At 40.8% G+C, this 23,001-nt stretch overlaps 1 protein-coding gene across 1 annotated transcript in view; it reads right to left on the reverse strand.

Annotated features, from left to right (window-relative positions):
• SUSD6 (sushi domain containing 6) overlaps positions 1 to 23,001 on the reverse strand; it is a 90,447-nt gene that overhangs the window by 38,987 nt on the left and 28,459 nt on the right. Inside the window, exon 2 of the mRNA XM_036433024.2 lies at positions 6,616 to 6,816. Within this exon, the coding sequence (XP_036288917.1) occupies positions 6,616 to 6,736 (121 nt within the window). The 5' untranslated portion in view covers positions 6,737 to 6,816. The remainder of the gene's footprint in view (positions 1 to 6,615; positions 6,817 to 23,001) is intronic.

The following is a 23,001-nucleotide window of genomic DNA, read 5'->3' on the forward strand; positions in this document are numbered from 1 at the left end:
TGAATATAAGAGAAGGCCTCAAATATCAAAGAGTAAAGGTGTCTACTGAATGAGGGGTGTAAAGAAGAGATCCGCACAGCCTACTGAAATCACCAGCTAAATTCACAGGCCACTAATCAGTAATCCTGACCAACCACAGCTGGTTATCAGGAGCTTTAGTGTGGCTGCATTGGTTCAAAGCACCACAGGGTCCTGGGCATTCTGGCCTTCAAAAGTAATGAGATCAACCTGGAAGCAGAAGCATCCAAGGCTTCTCCCATCTGTCCCACACTTCTGTGTTTAGCTCAGTGCTCAGTAAACAATGACAGGCAGCACCACACGCCCACTCAGTCCTTATCCATTGTGTGACAATCCCAGCAACAATCTCTTGTACCACCTACCACTGCCAAAGTCAACAAGGCCAAACTGTCAGAACACAAGCCAGTGACAATAAACACACAGGTCCTGCCCTTTCCCAAGGAGACATGTGTTTACTACACGTGAAGCACTGATCATCAGGCCCTTTGTATTTAATAAAGTGTCGTTTGTTACTCACAGTAACATAGGCCTCAGCAGAATTACTTTATAACCCTATTTGTAGTTGGCCATAACTTCCTGAAACACATTTCCTCTGCTGGATTGAAATGCCTAAAATAGTTTTGTGAATTTCAAAAGAAAAAGAAAAAAAGCTTTGCAAAGAAAAAAATCTTAAAGAGGATCTGTTTTTATCTTCTCTGTACTACATCCAGAATTTGTTTTTTGTTTTTTTGGTGTTTTTTTAAAATATATTTTATTGATTCTTTACAGAGAGGAAGGGAGGGAGATAGAGAGCTAGAAACGTCGATGAGAGAGAAACATCGACCAGCTGCCTCCTGCACACCCCCTACTGGGGATGTACCCGCAACCAACGCACATGCCCTTGACCGGAATCGAACCTGGGACCTTTCAGTCCGCAGACCGACTCTCTACCGCTGAGCCAAACCGGTTTCGGCTACATCCAGAATTTGGAATGATTAAGCAATTGTACTTTGAAACATTTGGCTGCTGGCAAAGCTAGTAAGTCAAAGAAGTTAAACAAGGGAGAAATATCCACCTTTGAGGAAGCAAATGAATCTAGGTGGGAAAGGCTTTTAAAAGAAGGAATGCTGTCAAATCTCACTAAGAGAAGTAGAAGGCAAAAAGACTACCAACTAGAGAGAGAAAAAAAAGTTCTTATTTTTTAATTCTAATGTTGTATTCTTCCAGATGTGTTTAGGAATCTTTTGAAATGTAATCCTTCAATCACATCTTGGTGCTGATGAAATGAAATATGTCTTTGAAAGAACAGACAGCATTCTCAAATTTATAAGGTTTCAAAATGATTCCTAAGTGCCTAACAAATAGCAGCTTTAAGGAACCTGGCTCTGAAATGTCAATAAGACAGCCTCACTGAAGGGAATGGCTTTCTCTGAGGTTACCTAGCTGACCCCCCAGCATTACTGCTCTTTTTCTATTTGTCTTCATGTGTGGAATGCCAAGATGTGGCATTTGAGAATTAGAAACACAAATTATGAATAACTCATACAGAATGCAGGATGTATTGAATCAAATCCAAGAGACTCCAAGAGATAACAGAAGAAACAAGGAACATTTCCAACCCCAAGTCTGTCTAACTAGTTAGCTGTGATGTCAGAAGTATAGGCTGTACCAATTGGTGCTACAATTTGATCTTCCAACTTGAGAATTATTCCCTTGTATGCCCGGCATTATCCTAAGTGCTTTACATATATATACTATCTTATTCAATCCTTGCAACAATCTTATGCACTGTTATCATTCCTGTTCTAGGGCAACAAAGGTAGTGAAGTCAGGATAATTATCCAAGGTAACACCGGTAGCTAGGAGTATAGGCAGTACTCAAACCCAAGCACTCTGACTGGAGTCCATGCTTTTAATCAGAGTACATGCCTCTCTAAAAACCAAGGGATGGGGTTGGAGCATAATGACAGCTTGTTATTATACTCAGCTATCCTAGTGACCTCAGTGGCTCCATAAGAACTGCAAGTGGCATTTGCCATTTATTAATTTAATCCTATTCCAGTGACAAGAGAAACCCTAGGGGTTTTCAGTAGTTATAATCTCATCCTCATCTTCCAGTGAATTCACATTTCATGCTTTAGGTTTGCTTATGGTGAGGTAGGTGAACAGGGCTGGAAGAAGCCAGCAGTCAGCACCTATCTCACTCACCCCACAGGTTGTCTCTAAATGCCGCTATTGCTCTAGGCCCCAAAGTTAAACATGAGGTGAGCCAAGGTCACTACTCCTGATCTCACCACAGTCCAGGCAGCCAGCCACACCAATACAAGCCACCTGGACTAGGAGAGTTGCTCAAACCCTCTGCAGGCTCATGCTTCTGAGTGATGAGGAGGACAAAAGCTTTCAATGGGTAACAGGTGCTAAAAAGAGTTGATCTGCAAATCTGCCTAGAAATAAAGACTGAGTGCTAAACCCTAGTTCTTCTATTATTATTATTATTTTTTTTTTAATTAGCGCCGTGTCCTACTTTTGTAGAAAGGGTAGGAAGGGTAAATTTCAAGCTCTAAAGTTAGCCCAGGATAGAGGGCACCTTTGCTTGGCAAATGGAATCTGTATTTAATGAGGGCCATAACCCACTCAGGTTTCAGGCTGATGGACTCCTGGTTTCTTTTGTTTCAAAAGTTACAGTGCAAGGTTTGTATCACGCATTTGCAATGTCCTAAACATGGCACAACAATTAACCTGCAGAGGGTAATTTCTCAATGTTTTTTCATGACACCAAAGTGTAACAAGCCCTCTAATGATCTATCCACATCCTCCTACCACATTCCTCAAATCTTTTTATAGTCACAGGTAATTACACCATGGAGAGATTATGTCACTTTGTCAGCAGGGTTGCAGCTGACAGGAAGATGTTCTGTGGATGTTTTGGGAACTACATCCTCATTTACCAAACAGGTTGCTGTGGTCCCTCTATTGATCCTTCCCAGGAATAGAACTGCCTTGGCAAATCTTGTGCCTAAACTGGGAACCAAACAACCAAGAGCAATGGTAAATGAGGACAGAAACAACCACAGAGGGAAGCATGGTAAATCCTACATCCTTTATCCAGAAGAAAAAAGAGATGGTATCTTTATTTGTCAAAATACTCTTTTGAAAGTTGAGCTGATTACTCCAATAGAGCACCATAAGGAATGGATCTCAGAGGAGCCTGCAACTCAGCACAGGATGGCTCTCAGCAGACCACAAGACAACAGAGTGACAGACAGGCAAATCCCAACCAGTGTCTCACCTACAACTGCCTGTCTCTGAGCAAGTTATCTAACCCCTCTGTGCCTGAGTTTCTCATTTGTAAAATGGAAGCATGATCAGCTAACTCAAACACACTTTGAGAGCTTTAAATGGGATGATAACACAGAGCCTGACAAATAATTTTTTATATGCATCAGTTTCCTATCTGTTCTCTTCTCTTAGTTCAGTGTCCATTATCTCTGACTCCAGGTTCCTCAGACACAGGAAGGTGAACCAGGGCCACCTGCCAACATCTTTCTGCCACAGCACTGTTAAGGGCCACAGCCACACCATCCCCCTGAAAGCCTAGTTCTCAACATTTTCCATCTTCAGTGAACACTAAGTGCCTGGCTTTCTCTCTGCCACGTACGAATACAGACGGTTGCTTTTCCTGCCATTTTAAATTTGCATTAGGTACTTATGTGATATTTAACATGGCCTAAAATTTTATGGCAACATTTTAAGGGGAAAAAATTCATAAACTAATAAAATACTGAGTTTCTTCAGTAAATATGCTGAGGGGGTAGGGTAAAATAAAAAAGCTTTTTATATGGGTCAGCAAGCCAGTTGGGTTGAGACCATCCAACTATGCAAACATAGAAGACAAAGGAGATTTCAGAAGTATTTCATCCTTCCTGGTCAAGTCTGACACCTTATCTCTGAACCAAAAAGTGACTTTGCATCTTCAATTTTGTTTTTGAAAGACAGTAAATTATGTCATCTGAATAAAGTATCCTGCCCAACTGACTCAACAGTAGGTCACATACGATTTCTGTTGTAGTTATTTGGAAATTACACTGCACATTTTATATGTCAAGTGCTTTCCAATCATTTTTATTAGTCTACACACCACCAAACTAGCATCCTTAAGTATCTTGTTTCTATTTTATAGAAGAGACAAAGAGGTCAAGTGATTTGCCTAAAGTCATATAGCAAGTTTCTTAAGATCACAGGTAAAAGAAAGGAGTTGTGAGGTCTGGGAGAGGCTGCAAAATTAACTGGTATCCTAATTCCTCTTTAGCCCACCACCCTTAAGGCAAGTTGAGTAGTATGTGCATAAATCTTATTTTTAATTCTAATCTTCCCCTGGATGATTGACCAGGTATGAAGAATAAGATATATTTCCTTTTGCCACTTTTAAAAAGGAAACGTTCAATCATTTCTCTCCTTTCTGCTAAAGGAATGACCTGGGTGGAATCTAGATCCAATGACTCTCTTATACCTTTTTCCTTTATAACAATAAATAAACTCTGAGTTATAGATAAGAGAAACTAGGATGGAAAATTTAAACCCAAACATGATGTAACTTTATTCTAGAACTCTCAAGTGCCTCTTTACATGATTCCTTTCTTCTAAATGTGAGCAAGTATGACCAAGACTAATGAGTGACTATGGTATTTATGACCAGAGACTATGCAGACAAAATTTCCCCCAGAATATGCACGCTTACCTGTGTCCAATTGGATCTCCAGTCATGAATGCACATGGACACTAACATATTCAGGGTCTACTAGAACCCACTGGATAACAAGGCTGTGAGTTTACAAGCACCTCATTTAAAATGCCTCTAGAATGGGTGTTCAGAAGGTAGCTACAGAAGTTAAGAAATGCAGGACGAAGACGAGACCTTTCCTCAACTAACTGCTTTCCCGTGACTTCAGAGTACCTGAGAATCTTAGTTTCTTGGCAAGCTTGCTTGCCACGTTGCTCATGGCAGGCCTGGCCATACAGGTGTGCTCTAGGTTTCAGGCCAAGGAGTAAGTACCTCCTTCCTCCACAAACTACTTCAGAGAGAGAGAGAAATATTGACAGCAACTTCATGCACTAGATCTAAGAAACGGTGAAACGCCTTCCCCTGCATGCACCCTGCTCAATGCCAATACACATGTTTTATGGGGATTAGAAAGACTTGGAGGGTGGATGGCAGGGGAGAAAGGATTCTTTGTAGATGGGAGCAAGGAGGTAGAAAACAACAGAGGTAACTTTCCCATTCTGGGCTAAGCCCACACTATAGACACATTTTTCCACCCTGGAGAATAATCCCTTTATCCAGCCAGTCTGGAAACATCAGTCTCTGATCACTGACTTTGGACTTTGGATGGAAACTTTAAATGGTGTGAATTTTTGGAAAGTGGGAGGAGGTAGGAGGGAAGCCCATAAAAAGGAAGGTGTGGGGGGGGGGGCCTTAACAAATAAAAGGAAACGACGACTTCAGACACAGAAGAAAGACCTTAATACTGCCAGGTAACAAGCTGAGACAGCTTCCCCAATGGAGTCTTGAAGAGGATGGTCACGGTAGTGCAGCAGGCACTAGGCCAGATTCTGGTGCTGGCTCTCAGACTCTGGGCAAGTGCACAACCTCTAAAGTCCGTCCTAGCTCTGACCAGTCCTAGCTTCCTCCCTTCCTGCTCTGATAAGCCATTCCATTCATGCACATATTTATTGAATACTATTTGTTCTGGACTGGGGTAGGATGGCAAATCTCTTCTATGAAGGGCAAAATATTTTTTAATGTAAACATTTTAGACTTTGGGGGCCACTTAGTCTATGTCACAGCTACTCAACTCTGCCATTATAACACAAAAGTAGTCACAGGCAATATGTACACAAATAAACACTGCTATGTTCCAATAAAACTTTATTTATGGATACTGAAATGTAAGTTTCATACAATTTTTATGTATTGTGAAATAGTATTTTTTTTTTTACTTTTTTCCTAACTATTTAAAATTATAAAAACCATTCTTAGCTCACAGGCCATATAGAAAAATGGACAAGAGGTAGGATTTGGCCCATGGACCAGTTTGCCAACTCCTGCTTTAGAGATACAGTGGTGAACAAGAGAGGGTCTCCACATTCTATGGCTCTATGACTACCATTCTAGAGGTCTCCTCTGGCTTTGGAATGGCCCTATGAACATAGGCCATGCTTCATTTTGTTGCACATTGGTGTAGGCTGGCCTTCTGTTCCTTTGCAATCTCATATAACCATCATGTCCTAACCATTTGTGGCCCCCTTGCTTATGCCAGGGGCTCCTCAGACAATGAAGTCTCAGGTTTATAGGACAGGTTTGGGTTAAAAGTAAGAATAAGAGGGATCAGCAGAAGAAATCTGTGTGTGTGGTGAAGAAAGCTATAACAAAGAATCATTAATTGTTCCTCCCAATTGAAGAAGCGGTTCTAAAGCCAAGCCACATTCAAGAGGCCCAAGAGCCGCATGTGGCTCGCGAGCCTCGGTATGCAGACCTCTACCCTATCCCAGCTTTTAGGAGAAACAAGGGTATTGTGTCTTTTCCCTCCCACAGACAGACGGCCGAAGGCCAGGACTCACCTGAGGCAAGTCCGTCTCCAAGGAGGGTGCTAAGGATCACCAGTGGAAGGAACGCTCCATGTCCCACGGAGGCCACGGCAGACGCTGAGGTGCTCTTTGGTGCTATCCTGCCATGGCACATCTTTTATCCGTCCAAGTTATTTTAAAAAGAAAAAAATTAAAAGCCAAAAGAATTCTAAAGTCAGCCAGGTGTAGATTCACCTATAGAAAAAAAAACACACAAAAAAAAACAAGACATAAGTGAGGTGAAAACTTTACCCATATGTCACAAGTAGGCCCTTTGCTCTAAAGAAGCCATAATCATATACAAAGTTGAAAGATTTCTAGCAACTGAATTCATGCTTTCAGAAGAAGAGACAAGCACATAGGTGGCTTTTCAACTCCTTCCTAGAGAAATACCAGGGCCTGCAGCAAGCTGCCAGCAGCATCAGCATTTAGGAGCCGGATCCTTACGATAGGACAAGGAGACAAGCATGGGCTCACCTGGAGATTCTGTGTCACAGCAAAGCTTTCAGAGACTGCCCTGGCTCTGCTTGGCTGCCTGCCTCAGAGGCTCCAGCACACAGAAAGAGAGAGGCAGCAGCTGACACAGAGCTGCTATACTGGAGCGTGGCTTTGCCTTTGACACCTGGACTCAGTAAGTTCAACATAGAGAGAACACGTGTCTTAAAGGGAGAACTACACTGCCTAGAGAAGGAATGCAATAATGGCAGCCAAGGGCCCCTAGCTTGGCCTTCTGTATTGCCTGAGGCTGGATGAGCCCTAGGATCTGACTCTGACTTAACAGCTCACGCAACACCCTGTGATCCCAGAGGCCATACTTGTTGGCTATACCTGATAATGAGTGGGAGAGGATGGCTACAATTATTAATTAGTCCTACCATCCATTCTAGTTCAGATAAAGACTTCAGAAGAGTAGAAATCAGCATCTTAAAAAAAAAAAAATAGGGTACAAGACTTCTACTTTTTGTTGTTGTTGTTGTTAATCCTCATTGGAGGATATTCTTCCCTTTGATTTTTAGGAAAAGTGGAAGGGGGAGGGGAGGGGAGGGGAGGGGAGGGGAGAGGAGAGGAGAGGAGAGGAGAGGAGAGGAGAGGAGAGGAGAGGGAGGGAGGGAGACTGACTGACTCTGACTTCGATGGAGAGAGCTATATCAATTGGTTGCCTACCGAACATGCCCCAATGAAGTGGGGAACCTGCAACCCAGGTACATGCCCTTAACCAAAATCGAACCTGCAACCCTTCGGTTCCCAGGCTGACACTCTAACCACTGAGCATGACACTTTAAGAGAGTTTTTCTACATGCCTTCAGGGAAGCAGTTGGGTTGATGATACATTATTATATGGATCTTATATTTTACTTAACTCATTTGATTTCATTTATCCTAGTTTATAATAGGTATTCCAAAAGTAAGATTAAGCTTCTTTTTAAATTTTAATTCCATACACACCTCCATCTCCATTAAAAAGACCTATGCTCCCCTTATAAAAAGCGACTGCAGCGCAAGCGAGGTGGCTCAGTTGTTTGGAGTATCATCCTGTACACCAAAAGCTTGGGTTCAATTCCTGGTCGGAGCACAAACCTAGGTTGCAGTTGGGGCACATACAGGAGACAACCAATCAATGTTTCTCACATCTCTGTTTCCTTTCGCTTGCGCTCACTCTTCCTCTTCCTCTCTCTAAACATATCCTTGGGTACCAATTTTTTGAAAGGAGTGTTACTGCAAACAGCAATGAGTTGTTTCAGTCCAAAGAAAAAACATCTGTCATATCCTCAATGAGTAAGACCCAGGGGTTTAAGAACAGAGTTAACCACTGGGTCCTCACCCACTACCCACTACCCACAAATATTTGTGACTGCAGTCATTTGTTGCCAGTTTTTACCCAGACTCCAATTTATGCCTTTTTAGTTTTAGAACAGGATGGTTCGTGGAGAGTTCTAGGGGTGGAATCTGTGACTGACCCAAAACAGTACACAAAACTGTGGGTATGTAAATGTGTGGGATGTGTATACATTTATGTGTCTAAGAACCATAGAGTCAGAATGCCAGAATTCAAATGTTGCTTCTATTATAGCCAAATTACTCTCTCAAGCATTAGTTTTCTCTTCTGTAAAATGGAGACAGTAACTATACTGTCTTCATAGGTTTGATGTAAGGATTAGGATTAGAAAAAGTATTTGACACAATGCCCAAACTTTTCAAGTCCTCAATAAACTCTGCCAGCTGTTGATACAGTAATAATAGATCTGAGCCATGGGACCTTGGAGGTTATCAGGCTTTGTCTCCTCATTTGACAGATACCAAATCAAGGTCTAAAGAGGTTAAAGGACATGCCCAGGGCCACCAGCCAGTTAGCAATGGGCCCTCTGGTGCTGCTGTTTTACATATAGCCACAACCGGTAACCCTACCAGGTAGTCACCTTTCCCTTAAGGCAACACCAGTAGATCATCAGGAATGACACCCGAGAATGACATCACAGCATGCACACAACAAATATTTCTGCAGTGAATGGACGAGGCTGGATCAGAGTGGTGCTTAGATGTTCTGTGCAAGAGAGGAAGTGCTGCTAGGTTCACTGCAAAAGGATGTGTCCAATGAAAAAGAAGGGGGTAAAAGGAGATACCGCATACAAGCGGATCAAAGCAATGGGAGCACAACACTCCTGGCAGAAGCTAGAGACAGAGGGGAGGCTAAGGCATTTAAATTGTACCCTGAAACCATGTGGAACTTATAAGGATTAGAAACAGGGAAGTTATAACACCAAATTCATTTAGAAAGCTCACTCTGGCAGGGATTTTAGAGGACTGGGGGTTCAGAAGGAAATGTTAAGTGGTAAACAATCTTAAATTTAGTATTTTATAATTAATGTAAAACTCCTTGGACAATCTGTGAAAATGCACAAAATTCCACTTCTACTTCTAGAATCTTTCCTCAGAAATCACATGTGTGCAGGATATTCACTTCATTATTTGTACTGGCAAAAGATTGAAGGGAAACTAGTTAAATAAGTTGCAATACAATAGAATACTATGCAGTAGTTAAAAAAGAACTGGGAAGTTCAGTCTGTAGTAGTATGGAATGACTTCCAAAATTAGTATGTGAAGAAAATCTCTCTGGTATAATGAACAAGATAATGTACATCTCCTTAAGTGTTTTATCTTGTGCATGCACTATCTGTTCAAACAGATAAAATATAAATAAAATTAATGTAGCCAGGCTGTCCTGTAGACCATCTGTTTCCTCCCTCAACAAATTGACATTCAAATAAACCTGACTGCTCTCTCCGCCAGGTATATAGTCACTGTCAGGGCTCAGTACAGGACCGTCTTCCTACTCCCTTCGTAGAACTAAAACCCCTTTTCCTCCCAAAGCGCCACTCTGACTGGACTCATCCATTCACTACAGAAATATGTGTTGTGTGTATGTGCTGTGTGTGACACAGCAGGTGTTGTTCTTGATGATCCACTGGTTGTTGCCTGGAAATGGCGACTACCTGGTAGGGTCACAGGCTATGGTGGCACGTGGAAAAGCCAGTATAACTTGGGGGAAAGATGTACACTTAAGAGCTCCTGTTTTGTTCTGTTTTAAAGAAACAGCTGGCTCCTTTCTTACTGCCAAGGGACCAATTCCACCACGAAGACTAAGACCTGATCAAGTGCACAACAGATGGGATGATGAAAATGGGGCTTTACAAAATAAAAAAAGAGAGAGAGAGAGAGAAGATGAATGGAGGGCAGTCAATGGTGTATTTTTACATGCAAGTCTGAGCCAAGGGTCAGTACTTCAGAAATAATAGAGAAAAATGAATCCCCACAACAGAAAACTCCAGCTACTGTGGAGAAAGGGTCACAACATATATCCAATAGTTTTAAAAAATAATCTGTTTTGAACACAGGAAGGGAGGGAGGAAGGAGAAGCCAGGAGGGAGGCAGGCAGCAGCAGGCAGACCTGTCCTTGAATTGTGGCTTTACACCAAATCAAAAGAAAAACACTTCAGAACAAATTAAGACTAAGTATTCATTATCCCTAGAAAAACAAATGGGCAAAAACTTAAGAAAAATAAGAGAATACATTTTACTTCAGTATTCCTTTGGAATGTTAGGGACCACTTCCCCTAATTTAAAAAAAAAAAAAAGAAGTATAATTAAATAGAAACAGAAAATAAAATAGTGGTTATCAGGAGGGTGGAATAGGAAGTTATATTGTTTAATGGGTATACGTTTTCAGTTTTGCAAGATGAAGAGAGTTATGAAAATGGATGATGGTAATAGTTGCACACATTATTACTGTATTTATACCACTGAACTGGACACTTAAAAATGACTGATGGTCGATTTTACTTTATATTTTACCAGTTAAAATAAAGGGGGGGGAGGGATTAGGATTAATGAGGGACCTGGAACTCAGCTTCATTTCCAAAGCCTGCACTCACCCATCCTAACAAGGCATATAACATGTAAACTTAAGAGGTGAGAAGAGAGAGGAGGTTCTGGGGCTACAGTTAGTCCCACCTCTGCCACCAACTAAATAGCTGGTCATATCTCTGGCTTCCATTTCCACATCTCAAAAAGCTCTAAGTTCTCTCTCAGCCACAAGAATTCTACATTCCAAAATTCTCTTTGTAGAAGCCATCTCTTCCTCCAACAGCCAGTTCCCCCCTCCGAAACAAAGGGTGAGGAGTCATGGAAAATCTGCGTTCACCCTTATTTTCTTTCTTGGAACTAGAGCTGCTGTCCCAATAGAATGTGGCAAAGGGAGATCCCGACTGTCAGCCCCTCAAGGGCAGGGTCTGGCCTTTCCCATCTCTATAAACCCAGAACACCAAAACCAGGTGACTGTGCTCTGCTGAATGTGATGTCACTAACATTCATTTCCTGTCCACAATGACCCTCCAAGAGGAAGAACTGCCCTTAAGCCACAGCTCTGATCTTGGGGAAGCCGCTTACCTTGTTTCTCCCTATGTTTTCTCATCTGTAAATTGGGGCTGTTGCTTGCTTTGAATATCTCTCTGGTCTCTAGTGAGGCTCAAAGAGACACAATATGAGGGACTACTATGTAAAGTGGAAAAGATTCAGGTCTATTACAGGCTAAGACCAGAAGCCATGACAGCAAAGGACTGAGAAATTTCTCATCATAAAAATGATGATGACTAATAGGGCAGGTTTATAATGTTAAGGAGAACCTGGAACATGAGCCCAAAGTTCACACGGTTTGCTTGCTTGTGGTTGCCATAGATGCTTCCAGATTAGCTAAAGAGCCTGCTAAGATTAAAGGTGTCCTGGAAGTCATCTTCAAAAATGGCTCACAGCCTGGGGAGGCAGCAGCAGTAGGTGGGGCCAGCAATGAAGCAGAAAGGACACCCTGTCCCCTAGACACCCTGGGGCTTAGATTTCCTCAGGCCATGTGCCTGATTCTCTGCCCTGCAGAGAATGGTCACAGTTCTGCTGGAGGGACAGGGTTGAGTCACACTCATCGAGCTTTCCTCTGTGGAGGCAAATGGTCCAGACTGTCAAGTTTGGCTCCCAGATCTTAGGTGGGGTTCCCTACAGTTCTGTGAGGGAACCCCACCTAGGATAAATTAGTTCCTAAACCTTGGCCCATTTCTCCATTAGTTAGGAGAGGGCATTGGATCAGTAAAGCCAATATAAATTCTTTTCTTATCTCAAACTAGTCCAGAAAGGGGATGGTGGTGGTAGAGATTCTGACCAAGGAAATTTATTACTTTGCTTACTCACCTTCCCTGACTTTATACTTCCATATGATGGGGAATACAAAGTATAGTTCATGAAGTATGAACAGAATTTAACTAGTTAATTACATTTCAGAGTATAAGGATAAGTGTAATAAGAGAAGTGACCAACATACTAAGGAAGCCTCCCCCTTACCTCTCCTTTTCTGCCCTATTCACTCCCACTACCCCGAAAGTGTCTGGGCCACAGCAGCAAAAGGTATCTACATGTTGATCAAATCCTAATGCCTCCCATTCTCCCCAGCCCCCAATGATAAAACTAAGTTATTTTTAGATCTCTTTCATTTATTTCCCCCCCCCCATAAATGTCTCCTTCCAATCTTGCTAATCTCTATATCTTCTCCCTTCTTCTGTGCCACTATCTGAGTGCTTCAAATGTCTCCTTCCAATCTTGCTAATCTCTATATCTTCTCCCTTCTTCTGTGCCACTATCTGAGTGCTTCAATAGGCAGAGTCTTCAGTAGGCCTGAGGTCAGTGAGTGCCAGAATGGTTACCTTACCCATTTCCTTTTAATCTCCAGTTCCAAAGCCTAAAGACACAAACATCAAATGCTTGTTAAAATTCTCTGCCTACAAATAACCCTTGGCTTTTCCCTAAGCCTCTTTTAAGTCTCCAACTTCTCTTTTCTAGAACCTAACTGCAGGATGACTGCAGCATGGACCTGAACGTGGAAGGAAGCCCTAACTCCCAGTTCCACCAACCACAATGAATCAGAAGTAAGTACATCATTCTTCCTAGTACTGGTAGGGGCGGGGTGGAGGTGCGGTGGGGGGAGTCTGGATGATCCCCAAATGCCCTTTCAGTTTTGAGAAATCTGGAATGTCTTCTAGGGAATAGGAGGGGCCCAGAAGTATTTCCTCTGAAAACATAAGTCGATAAAGTTCTGACTAGAAGGAAGAAACGTGAAATTCAGCCTCTTTATTCTGCAAAACCTATTGCCCCCCCCCCCCCCCATTTCCCAAGACACATCCTAGCACCTGTCTTCCTTTGCAATGCAGCAAACTAAAAAGATTTCACTTTCCCATTTACAGCTTTATCAATCCATCAGTACATTTGTATAGGCCATCTGTACACAATGTTCCTAAACTGTTTTTGCAAAAATAACAAACCACCAAAAAAAAAAAAATCCCCCAGCCTCCACACACTAGGTTACTGGAGAGCTGTAGTGGCCCAGAGAGAAAGAGAAAAGATGCAAGAGAGGACAAAAGAGAACAAAACAAGACTCACCCAGGACAGAAAAAGGGAGAGGGAAGGCAAAGTGCCCCCAAGGAGGAATCTGGCTCAGGCATAAATGTCCATCCCCGAAGGCAGGATACCCACCACTTCTCTAGGCCCAGTTTCATAAAGGACCGATAGGCTAAATCTAGGACAAATCCCTTCCTCTCTCTAGGCCTGCTTCCTCTTCAGTAAAATGAAACAGTTCAACTAAGTATCTCTCAGGGAGGCTGCCATAGTGAAATGATGCTGCCAGACTGGGCCAGAATTTCTGGTCTGCTTGGAATTATTTGTTTGGTGGTTTAGGCCAAGTTATTTTCAGTAACCATCTATAAATTGGATAAACAATACCCACCACGCTGAGTTGTTGCTGGCTAGAAATCAGGTAAACATGAAGGATTCAGGACAGTATCTGGAACAGTGGGCCCTTAAGTTTGTGCTGGCTAAGGGCCCCTCCCTGTTCTAACAGCCTTGACTCCCCCAGGGCACTCTTTCAGCTGGGCTGGAAATATAGGCCCTGAGACTAGGCTCAAAACACAAAGTTAGGTTAGACAAAAGAACAGCCAACAGGTTAAACAAGTGAACTGCCAAAGTTCCCTCCCATGGCTTTATAAAAATATTTTTAAAGAACTTAGCAATTCCTCCCCAAAAGTTAAATAAGTGTGTATATTAAAGTAGTATTTTTGTCTCAGGGAACGTAGGTGTTTTCTAGCCTGAATATATTGTAGAGAAGAATGAGGGGATGGAGTTTACATGTGTGTTTTACACACACACACACACACACACACACACACACACACACACACGCAGAGTTGTTACTTCATTAAATAGGTGCTATTACCCCCACTTTACAGATAAATGGAAGCCAAGGAGCCTAAAAGTCTTTCCTCTTGCTTTTCTATTGCAAAGGGCTCCCTGCTCTTTTGTTTTCCAAATACAAGTTAATTGCCTCTCTTCTGGGAAAACTCATCAATTCCATCCACAAGCATGAATGCTCTTCTAAACCTTTAGCAGAACTGGTTGGACCATGAATGGAACAACCAATCGTATCCCTCCCAAGGATCCACTCACAGTTACTTAACTGTTGTATGCTGCATTTACTACAAGCAGTAAATTCCCCAGAGAGACCACCAATTCAGCCTCTTCCTGTCCCCCAAGGTACTCAACATTTACTTGTTCTCTGAAGGGAGAAAAAAGATAACTACAAAAGACAATTTGTGTAGGCAACACCAGATGGCAAAATAGCAGGAGATTTAAAAGAGAAGGGCAAAAAATCCTAAAGTTTTGGCCAAGTAGCAAAACAGATGCTTGGCAGTAGCAGCTATATTTGGTCCATAGACCCCAGAGATGTATCTATGTGTCATCACACCCCTCTATTTGGCTTCCATCAGAACTGACTGGAGCAGGCTTCACTTGGCAAATATGTCTGGAAAGCTAATGTACTAAAGCTGACTTCTTAGGACTCTGTTTGCAGCAACTATACTACAATTCAGCAAATATTTACTGCCTGTCTTACGTGCAAGGCTTGGGTGATCACAGATGAAGTGGGAATAATTCTGAAGGAATTCACAATCCACATGAGAGGAATTAGATGTTTATCTGTATAGCATTGTGAAATTGTTACTATGATTCAATAAAAAGGTTTTAAAAAGTGTTATGAGAACACAGGGGAGACAGAAACAAAGAATTTATTTTTAGATTAGAAGTAGAGGGAAGGTGAAAGCAGCAGCTTTGAGCTGGACCTTGAAGATCATAAATATATTGAGAATATATTTAGTGAGGTCTCAGGGCAGTTTTACATGCACAGTGCTAATTATACAGAAAAGAAAATGGAAGAACAACTCACCAAAAGGATGGGGAGGAGGGATGTGCGTTAATAATTTTGCCTGCCAAGACCCATGGAATGCTGCTGTCTGGTAACAAGAAATAAATATGTCTATATACGTGCTTACTCAAGGGGATGTTTAAGTGCTACATTTTGGTTTTCAAAGTACTCAGAGTTGTGCAGGAAACACCTCCTCCAGGTCAAAAATAGCGAACCTAAGAGAACTGGCTGGTACAGTTATGTTTACTTTTTAGCATCTCTGTGGATCCTTTCCAAAGGCCTGCAAGTGGGATGGCATAAACAGGTCTGTGTCACTTCCTGGTTCTCAGGCCTTCTGCTACATTCCCAGTCAGTCTGGGAAGACTGCCTATTTAAAAATAAACTTTAAAACCTCACCAAAAATCCCCAATTCTAAACCACCCTTTCCTCCTCTATTTCATTCAATTTCACTAAAATTAAAAAGAGATTGGGCAAGAAATGAGACAAAAATGACCAGAGAATGAATTCTCATGTCAAAACAAAATTATATGCTCACTGAGTTCAAGGTCAGAAGATCTGGATTCAGTGCATGTCTGCCTCTAACTGGAAAACTTGATCTTGAGAAAGTAAGATGCTTCACCTCTCTGCCCATAGCTGCTTCAGCACACTCTTAATACCAACGCAGTTATCCAATCTTTCTGGACCTCTAAAATAGTAGCACTAATAGCAGAAACTGGTTTGGCTCAGTGGATAGAGCATCGGCCTGCCGACCGAAAGGTCCCAGGTTCAATTCTGGTCAAGGGCATGTACCTTGGTTGCGGGCACATCCCCAGTAGGGGGTGTGCAAGAGGCAGCTGATGGATGTTTCTCTCTCATTGATGTTTCTAACTCTCTATCCCTCTCTTCCTCTCTGTAAAAAATCAATAAAATAAAATTTAAAAATAAATAAATTAAATAGCACTAATAACATACCTCATACGGCTACTTTAAATATTATATGAGGAAATGCTTATAAAGCATTTCACATAATACCTGATACTTAATGAGTTGTCAAAAATGGTAGTAGGTATTACAGTTATCACCATCTATCATTATCATCATCCTCCTCTAAAAATGTAAGAGTTGAGCTAGATAGATGAGTGCTACTTAAAGAGCTTCTCTGGCTCCAAAAATTCTATTGTATAATTCTTTAAGTCACTTTCTGTTTCTTTTCTTTCTTGCTTTTTTCTTTAGGAGGCTGGATGGAAAAGGAGATAAACTTGATAAAACATGACAGCCACAAACACTTGAACACACACTTGTTAAAACACTAGAATACAACCAGGAAATTCATCAGTAAGTAGAAAAAGTGCATATTACCTTCCTCAATGGAAAAGTCTTAGTCTAATCCTTGCATTAAACCAACAGTATATGGCAAGTTCACTCACAATACACTACCTCTACTCCCATGTCCTCCTGGACCAGCACAAACTGACTTCACCAACTTCATCTTAACTGTCCACAGCTCCTTAGAGCAGCCCTAAAAGATAGCACAGTGGGCAATCACACATTTCTAATGACTAATCCTTCCACAAAGTATTTCTGTAAGTGCCTTTTCCTTAATATAAATGTTGCCAAAAATCAAACATCCTTCCCAAAAGTTAGCCTATAACAAGAGGTCTTCAACCTTATCAAAGCCAAGGTGCTACATAAATTCAGATGAAATTACATTTTCATTCATTCATTCATTCATTCAATGTCCATAATGTTCCAAACACAGAAGATGCCAAAAACTAATAGGATGGGATAAGTGAGAACAATAAAGATGAGGCCTAAGTTTTTGTGAATGGGAAAAGCTACCGCGAGAAAAAGAACACAGGTGGACAAACAGATTTGGCTGAGGAATGTCGTGAATTTCATTCAGGTAATTCCTGGATAAGATGAATTACAGGTACTACTTGAACAAGATCCAGAGAAAAGTCTAGCGGGCAAATTAGAAATGAATATGAAACTGCAGATTACTCAGAGCTTGGGATATAGCCCAGAATTATAAGTCTGTGAGTGGTAGTTGAAATCATGCAAAATAGAAGATCTTACCCAGGAAAGAGAGTTGAGAGAGAAGAGAATCAAGTACAAAATCCAGAGAACTCTATAACTCTTTAAAGAGGCATATGGGAAGGAGAGCCTTGAAAAAGACACTCCTCCAAAAAATACAAAGAAATCAGGTGCGTCAGTCAAGGGAAGGACTCAGAGATTCAAGGAGGATGTAAAGCAAGAATGTCAAACTTGCTGCCCATTGGCCACATGAAGCCCACAACAAATATTTTTTCAACACAGCCAATATACCGTATTTTCCAGCGTATAAGACGACCAGGTGTATAAGACAACCTCCCCCCCTAATTTTACAGTTAAAACATAGGTTTAGGCCTATATTCGCTGTATAAGACTACTCCCCATTTCCGAGGCAATACCAGTTTTTTGTTTTTTTTTAATAGACCACCTCTCTGACTCTGGCCAATCTGAGCAGGCTTTTTTTTTTTTTTTTTTTTTTTTGGTTCAAAAGTTGTCTTATACGCCAGAAAATACAGTAATGGTATGTAAAAAACGTTTTAATAACAATTTCATAACTTAATTTTTACAATATCCTGTTATACATAATTATTGATAACAAACTACAATGTTTGCTAATGACTGATTACTATAATCGTGTTGCATTAATTTCCCTCACACGCCTTACGCAGAGGCACACCATTTCTCTCCACTGATACTACCGTGTTTCCCCAAAAATAAGACATCCTCCGAAAATAAGACCTAGCACATGGAAAGATAAGACATCCCCTGAAAATAAGACCTAGCGCAACTTTGGGAGCAAAAATTAATATAAGACACTGTCTTATTTTTGGGTAAACAGGGTAGCAGCAAATATTTTAGCAGCTGACTGCCACGTCATTAGTCTTGGACTGACTTGTTTGATGTGTGCAAAAGGAAATATTTCATTTTTGGAGAACAAGAAAAATAGGTTTGTGTTACATTTAATTTGTGCAGTTATTCGGTGTCTGGTAAGTTATTGTTCAATAAAAAATATTAAAATGTTATATTATTTTATGCTAACAATTACTCATTTATTTCAGCCCTTTGTATTCAGCATGTGTCTATCGAAATAAACCAAGATTTCTATGCAAATTAAAGCTTTTGGTTTTTTTGCAGCCCACATAAACTTAAACCTTGTATATTTGGTCCAAGTTAGCCTTTGAGTTTGACATGCTTGATGAAAGGGCTAGTTACAGATACAGCAAAGGTCTAGTAAGATGAAGACTAAAAAATGCCCATGGGACCCAGCCACCCGGAGATCACTGGTGGCCTACTAAGAGCAGTTTCATTAGAGTGTTGTTAATGTAAGAAACATTCGAACCTGTAAAAAATGTTTTTGAGCTTATCTGAGCCAATCAATCAATAATTGCCCGGAAGCAGAATCACAAGGCATTGAGATAATGCTCTGAAGAATGGCAGCTTTTCACCTATTTTATAAATTACCATCAAAGGTGGGGACATAAGTGGATTACATTCAATCCACTGGTGAAATATTAAGGAAGTGGGAGAAAGCATATCGGGGAAACCTCTGAGATTGGATAAAAAGTAAAATGATAAGCACATGCTTCTTTTACATAGGTGGGCATAGGATAGTTAACAAAGCAATGAGGGTCTGGCCAGCATGGCTCAGTGGTTGAGCATCAACCTATGAACCAGGAGGTCATGGTTCGATTCTGATCAGGGCACATGCCCAGGTTGTGGGTTCAATCCCCAGTAGCGGGGCATGGAGGAGGCAGCCAATCGATTATTCTCTCTCATCATTGATGTTTCTATCTCTCTTTCTCTCTCCCTTCCTCTCTGAAATCAATTAAAAAAAAAAAAAAAAAAAAAAACAGTAACAAGAAGGGATTTGTGGTCTGCTCCTCTGCGCCACTGGTTGTACCCTAAGAGGTTCTGAAAAAGGGAAGTTACAAGTTACTCTGACATTCCATAGGTATGTTATCTGAAATGCAAAAAAAACAATAGGCTCAGTAAAGATCTTAGTTATCTTTGTCAGAGAAGATACTCGCCTGGGACATGCCTACCCACACAGACTGCTTTTTAATTAAAGTTTTAATTTCAGACCATCCTTTGTGGTTACTTTAGGTCTCCTGAGTTTACAAAACCACCATGCAGGCCTTCCTTGAGTTAGCCAGGTTAGCATTGTGGCCCCTTTTCATCCACAATGGTAAAAGCAGATCATACTGACTCTATAATGAATTCAAAGAGGGCAAAACTATTAGATGATGGGAAGAGAGTTGAAAAAGAAGGGAGAAGAAAGGCTGGATAATAGCTAGAGAGAATTTATATCTTGTAAGTTGTATCTTCTCAGTTAACCAAGGACTTAAGACTTCTTGATGGTCCCAGTTTCTGCCATTTCCCCCCTTTCTATTCAAATGTCACCCAAGTATTTCCTCCTGAGGTTCATTCAGGTTCAGGATTCTAAGAGCATGTTCTTCATCTCCATCTACTGAAGATTAACAGCCCCAATGAGGTATGCACTTAAGCCAAACAGACACTATCTTCTCCATCTTGCATAAATTCCAAGAAGCCTCCTAATTTATAACCAAACCATGACTTTTCCTGTCCTCTTTCTCACAAATTACCCAAACTTCCTGTGAGTTGTCAAGGTTGCACTGTGAGGCCGCAAGCAAAAATGAGAAGCAGGAACTTGCCCATTATTCCTTCCCTTTTGATTAATTGTATGCCCTGACCCCCACTTGTGCCCTTCCTTACATAATCTTCGAATTGTACTGAGTTCCTACACCAAAGCCTCCAGTTCTAGCTTCACAGTTTTAGCTCTCTCTATGTAAGGCTCTAAATCAGGACCCTAGAAGAAAGGAATTTGATTAATTCACAAGGGATATTCCCTAAATCCCCAAAGAGACTCCAAAAGTAATCTCAAATTAGTCAAAGTTGAGGCAGAGGCACCAAATGAAAAACTTCATGAAGCCCAGATAACATCCTGGATGATATTAAGAGGGCTTATGATAAACAAAGCAAATGAGAAAGAATTATTGATGAGAAAGTCTAATATTTCTCTTCAGACAAGGCTTCTGGACTCATTTCTAATATATATCTTCCTTAAGGAACTCACTGGCTTCATTCAACAATATATTGAGCATTTACATAAACTAGATTCCATAAAACATAAAAGATGAAGGAAAGTACTTGTCATTAAAGAGTTTATAGTAAAGTTGGAAAGAAAAGACATACACAAATAACTAAAAATATGAGTTAGGAAATGAACACATGGGTGATATATAGCCAAAGCATCAAAGACAAACAGGAAAGTAAGCTGGAACCCAGAAGAGGGAAATTAAACAGTTGATGACAGGATCAATCAATGTAGGTTTTAGAATCACACAAAAGGGAGTTCAAATCCTCACTCTGTATCTTGCTTCTTACAGGTCTTAGGTGCATTGCTACTGCTGTGAGCCTCCATTTTGTCACCTATAAATTTGGGGTAACAATACCTACTTCACAGGATTTCAAAGTGTCAGTGATTCACACATTTAAAGAGTTTAACACAGTATCTGGCACAGAGTAAGACTAGGTAAGATGGAAGAGTAACATAGAATACTAATTCTCCTTCCTTTCCCCACAAGGCTGTTTGGGCCTAATTAATTGAAAGGCAGCCAAGCATCTGCTATTTGTCCATCAACTCTACTTATCAGTTCAATGAGTTGCCCAAGTTCAGTGCGACCATGATCAGAAGGTATCGGAAGGATGCTCAAAGTTGTGCATATTCATGACAAGATAACACCTGGAAGTATATGCCAGGCCTTCTGCTAAAATTTCAGCATTGGAATATAAGTAAAGTTATATACCATGTACAGTGTAATACTGAACCATGCTAATCTTCCGAACACAGTATGTGGTTCAATAAATGTTTGGAAAATTGATCTGACCTTAACCTGGCTGATTTCTCAATGGTCCTATTTTCAACAAGTGAACACAGGAAGAAAAAGTCATCCAAAGTTAAAAATTGGTCTTATATGTGGAATCTAATGAACAAAATAAACTAGCAAAGTAGAGACAGGTCCTGGATACAGAGAACAGACTGACAGCTGTCAGAGGAGAGAGAGTTGGAGACTGGATGAGAAGGGCAAAGGGATTAAACAAAGAAAAACAAAAACAAAATACTCAAGGATTCAGACAACAGTATGGTGATTGATAGAAGAAGGATGAGGAAGTAGAAGAAGGTAAAGGGGGGATAAATGGTGATGTAAGGGGACTTGACTTGGGATGGAAGACAACACATATACAGATGATTTACTGTAGAATTGTATACCTGAAATCTATATAATTTTATTAACCAATGTCAACCCAATAAATTCAATTTTTTAAAAATGGGTCTAAGGTAATGGTATAAGGAACTTCTACCTCTACTCATGATGGGATTACATTTACCTTCTTTCCTTAAACAACTAGAAAGCTAGATAGAATATATGAAATGATAGTTTTCAAACATTCAACCATAGGCAGCAGCACAGAGCAGCGATCCTGAGAAAAGGGAAAGAAATGCAGTGAGCCCTTCTAGTGCCTCAGCTAATTCCCTAAGGCAGTGTTTCCCAAACTTTTGACATATGTGTACCCCTTCTATAATTTTTGTAATACTGAGTACCCCTCGTACTCATGAGAACGTAGAATTAGGCGCAGCTAAGCACGGTGCAGTGCATATCCCTACCAAACTCCTGTGCAATGCGTACCCCCACCAAACTCTTCCCGTACCCCTGGGGGTATGCGTACCACACTTTGGGAAGCACTGCCCTAAGAAGTTTCCAGGCCACATAGTAAGGAGAAGAAACCTGAAAGAGTCCAACAATCTGAGTTGAACTTAGGGCAGTTAAGGTGGCTAAAATTTTCAGGAAAAAGTAATCGAAAGGAGGGAGCTGCAAAGACAAAAAACAAAAACAAAAACAAAAAACCCCTCCAAATTTGCAGAGGGATCCTCTTGAGTCTTTAATTGAGTACTGATCTGTGAACCTATGAGAAAACTAGCAAGGTAGGGAAAGAACCAATGGAAAGAAGTAGGTGGCATAATCCCCAGGATTCATAAAGAGCCAGAAATAGTTCATGTATCCACCAGCCAAAGTGGAAAAAATCTCCCAATACACAGGACATCAACAGAATTTTCAGAAGGGTTTAGCCTCAGTAATAGAACCATCCTAGCCTTAGACTAAAGACTGTTCTGGACCTCTCCTGACAAAACTAGAGAGCAAGCCTTTAAAGGATCAAACCAATTCCAAGTAATTGGAATTGCTTCTGAGAACAAAGCCCAAAATTTATTTAAAGGACCATAAAAAGTTCCAGCACTCAGGAGCATAAAATTCACTATGTCTAGCTTCAAACTCACTGTGTCTAGCTTCAAAATAAATAAATAAATAACAGGCATGACAAAGAGGAATAAAAAAAGACCTTCACCAGAATAATAAAATAATAGAAACAAACCTAAAAAATGACACAAATGATAGAATTAGTGGGCAGAGATTAAAATCTCTATTAGATATTTCATGTGCTCAAGAAAGAAGAGGAAGGCATGAGTTTGATGAACATGATGA

Source organism: Pipistrellus kuhlii, unplaced genomic scaffold (assembly GCF_014108245.1).
Source record: "Pipistrellus kuhlii isolate mPipKuh1 unplaced genomic scaffold, mPipKuh1.p scaffold_m20_p_1, whole genome shotgun sequence".
Taxonomy (NCBI): domain Eukaryota; kingdom Metazoa; phylum Chordata; class Mammalia; order Chiroptera; family Vespertilionidae; genus Pipistrellus; species Pipistrellus kuhlii.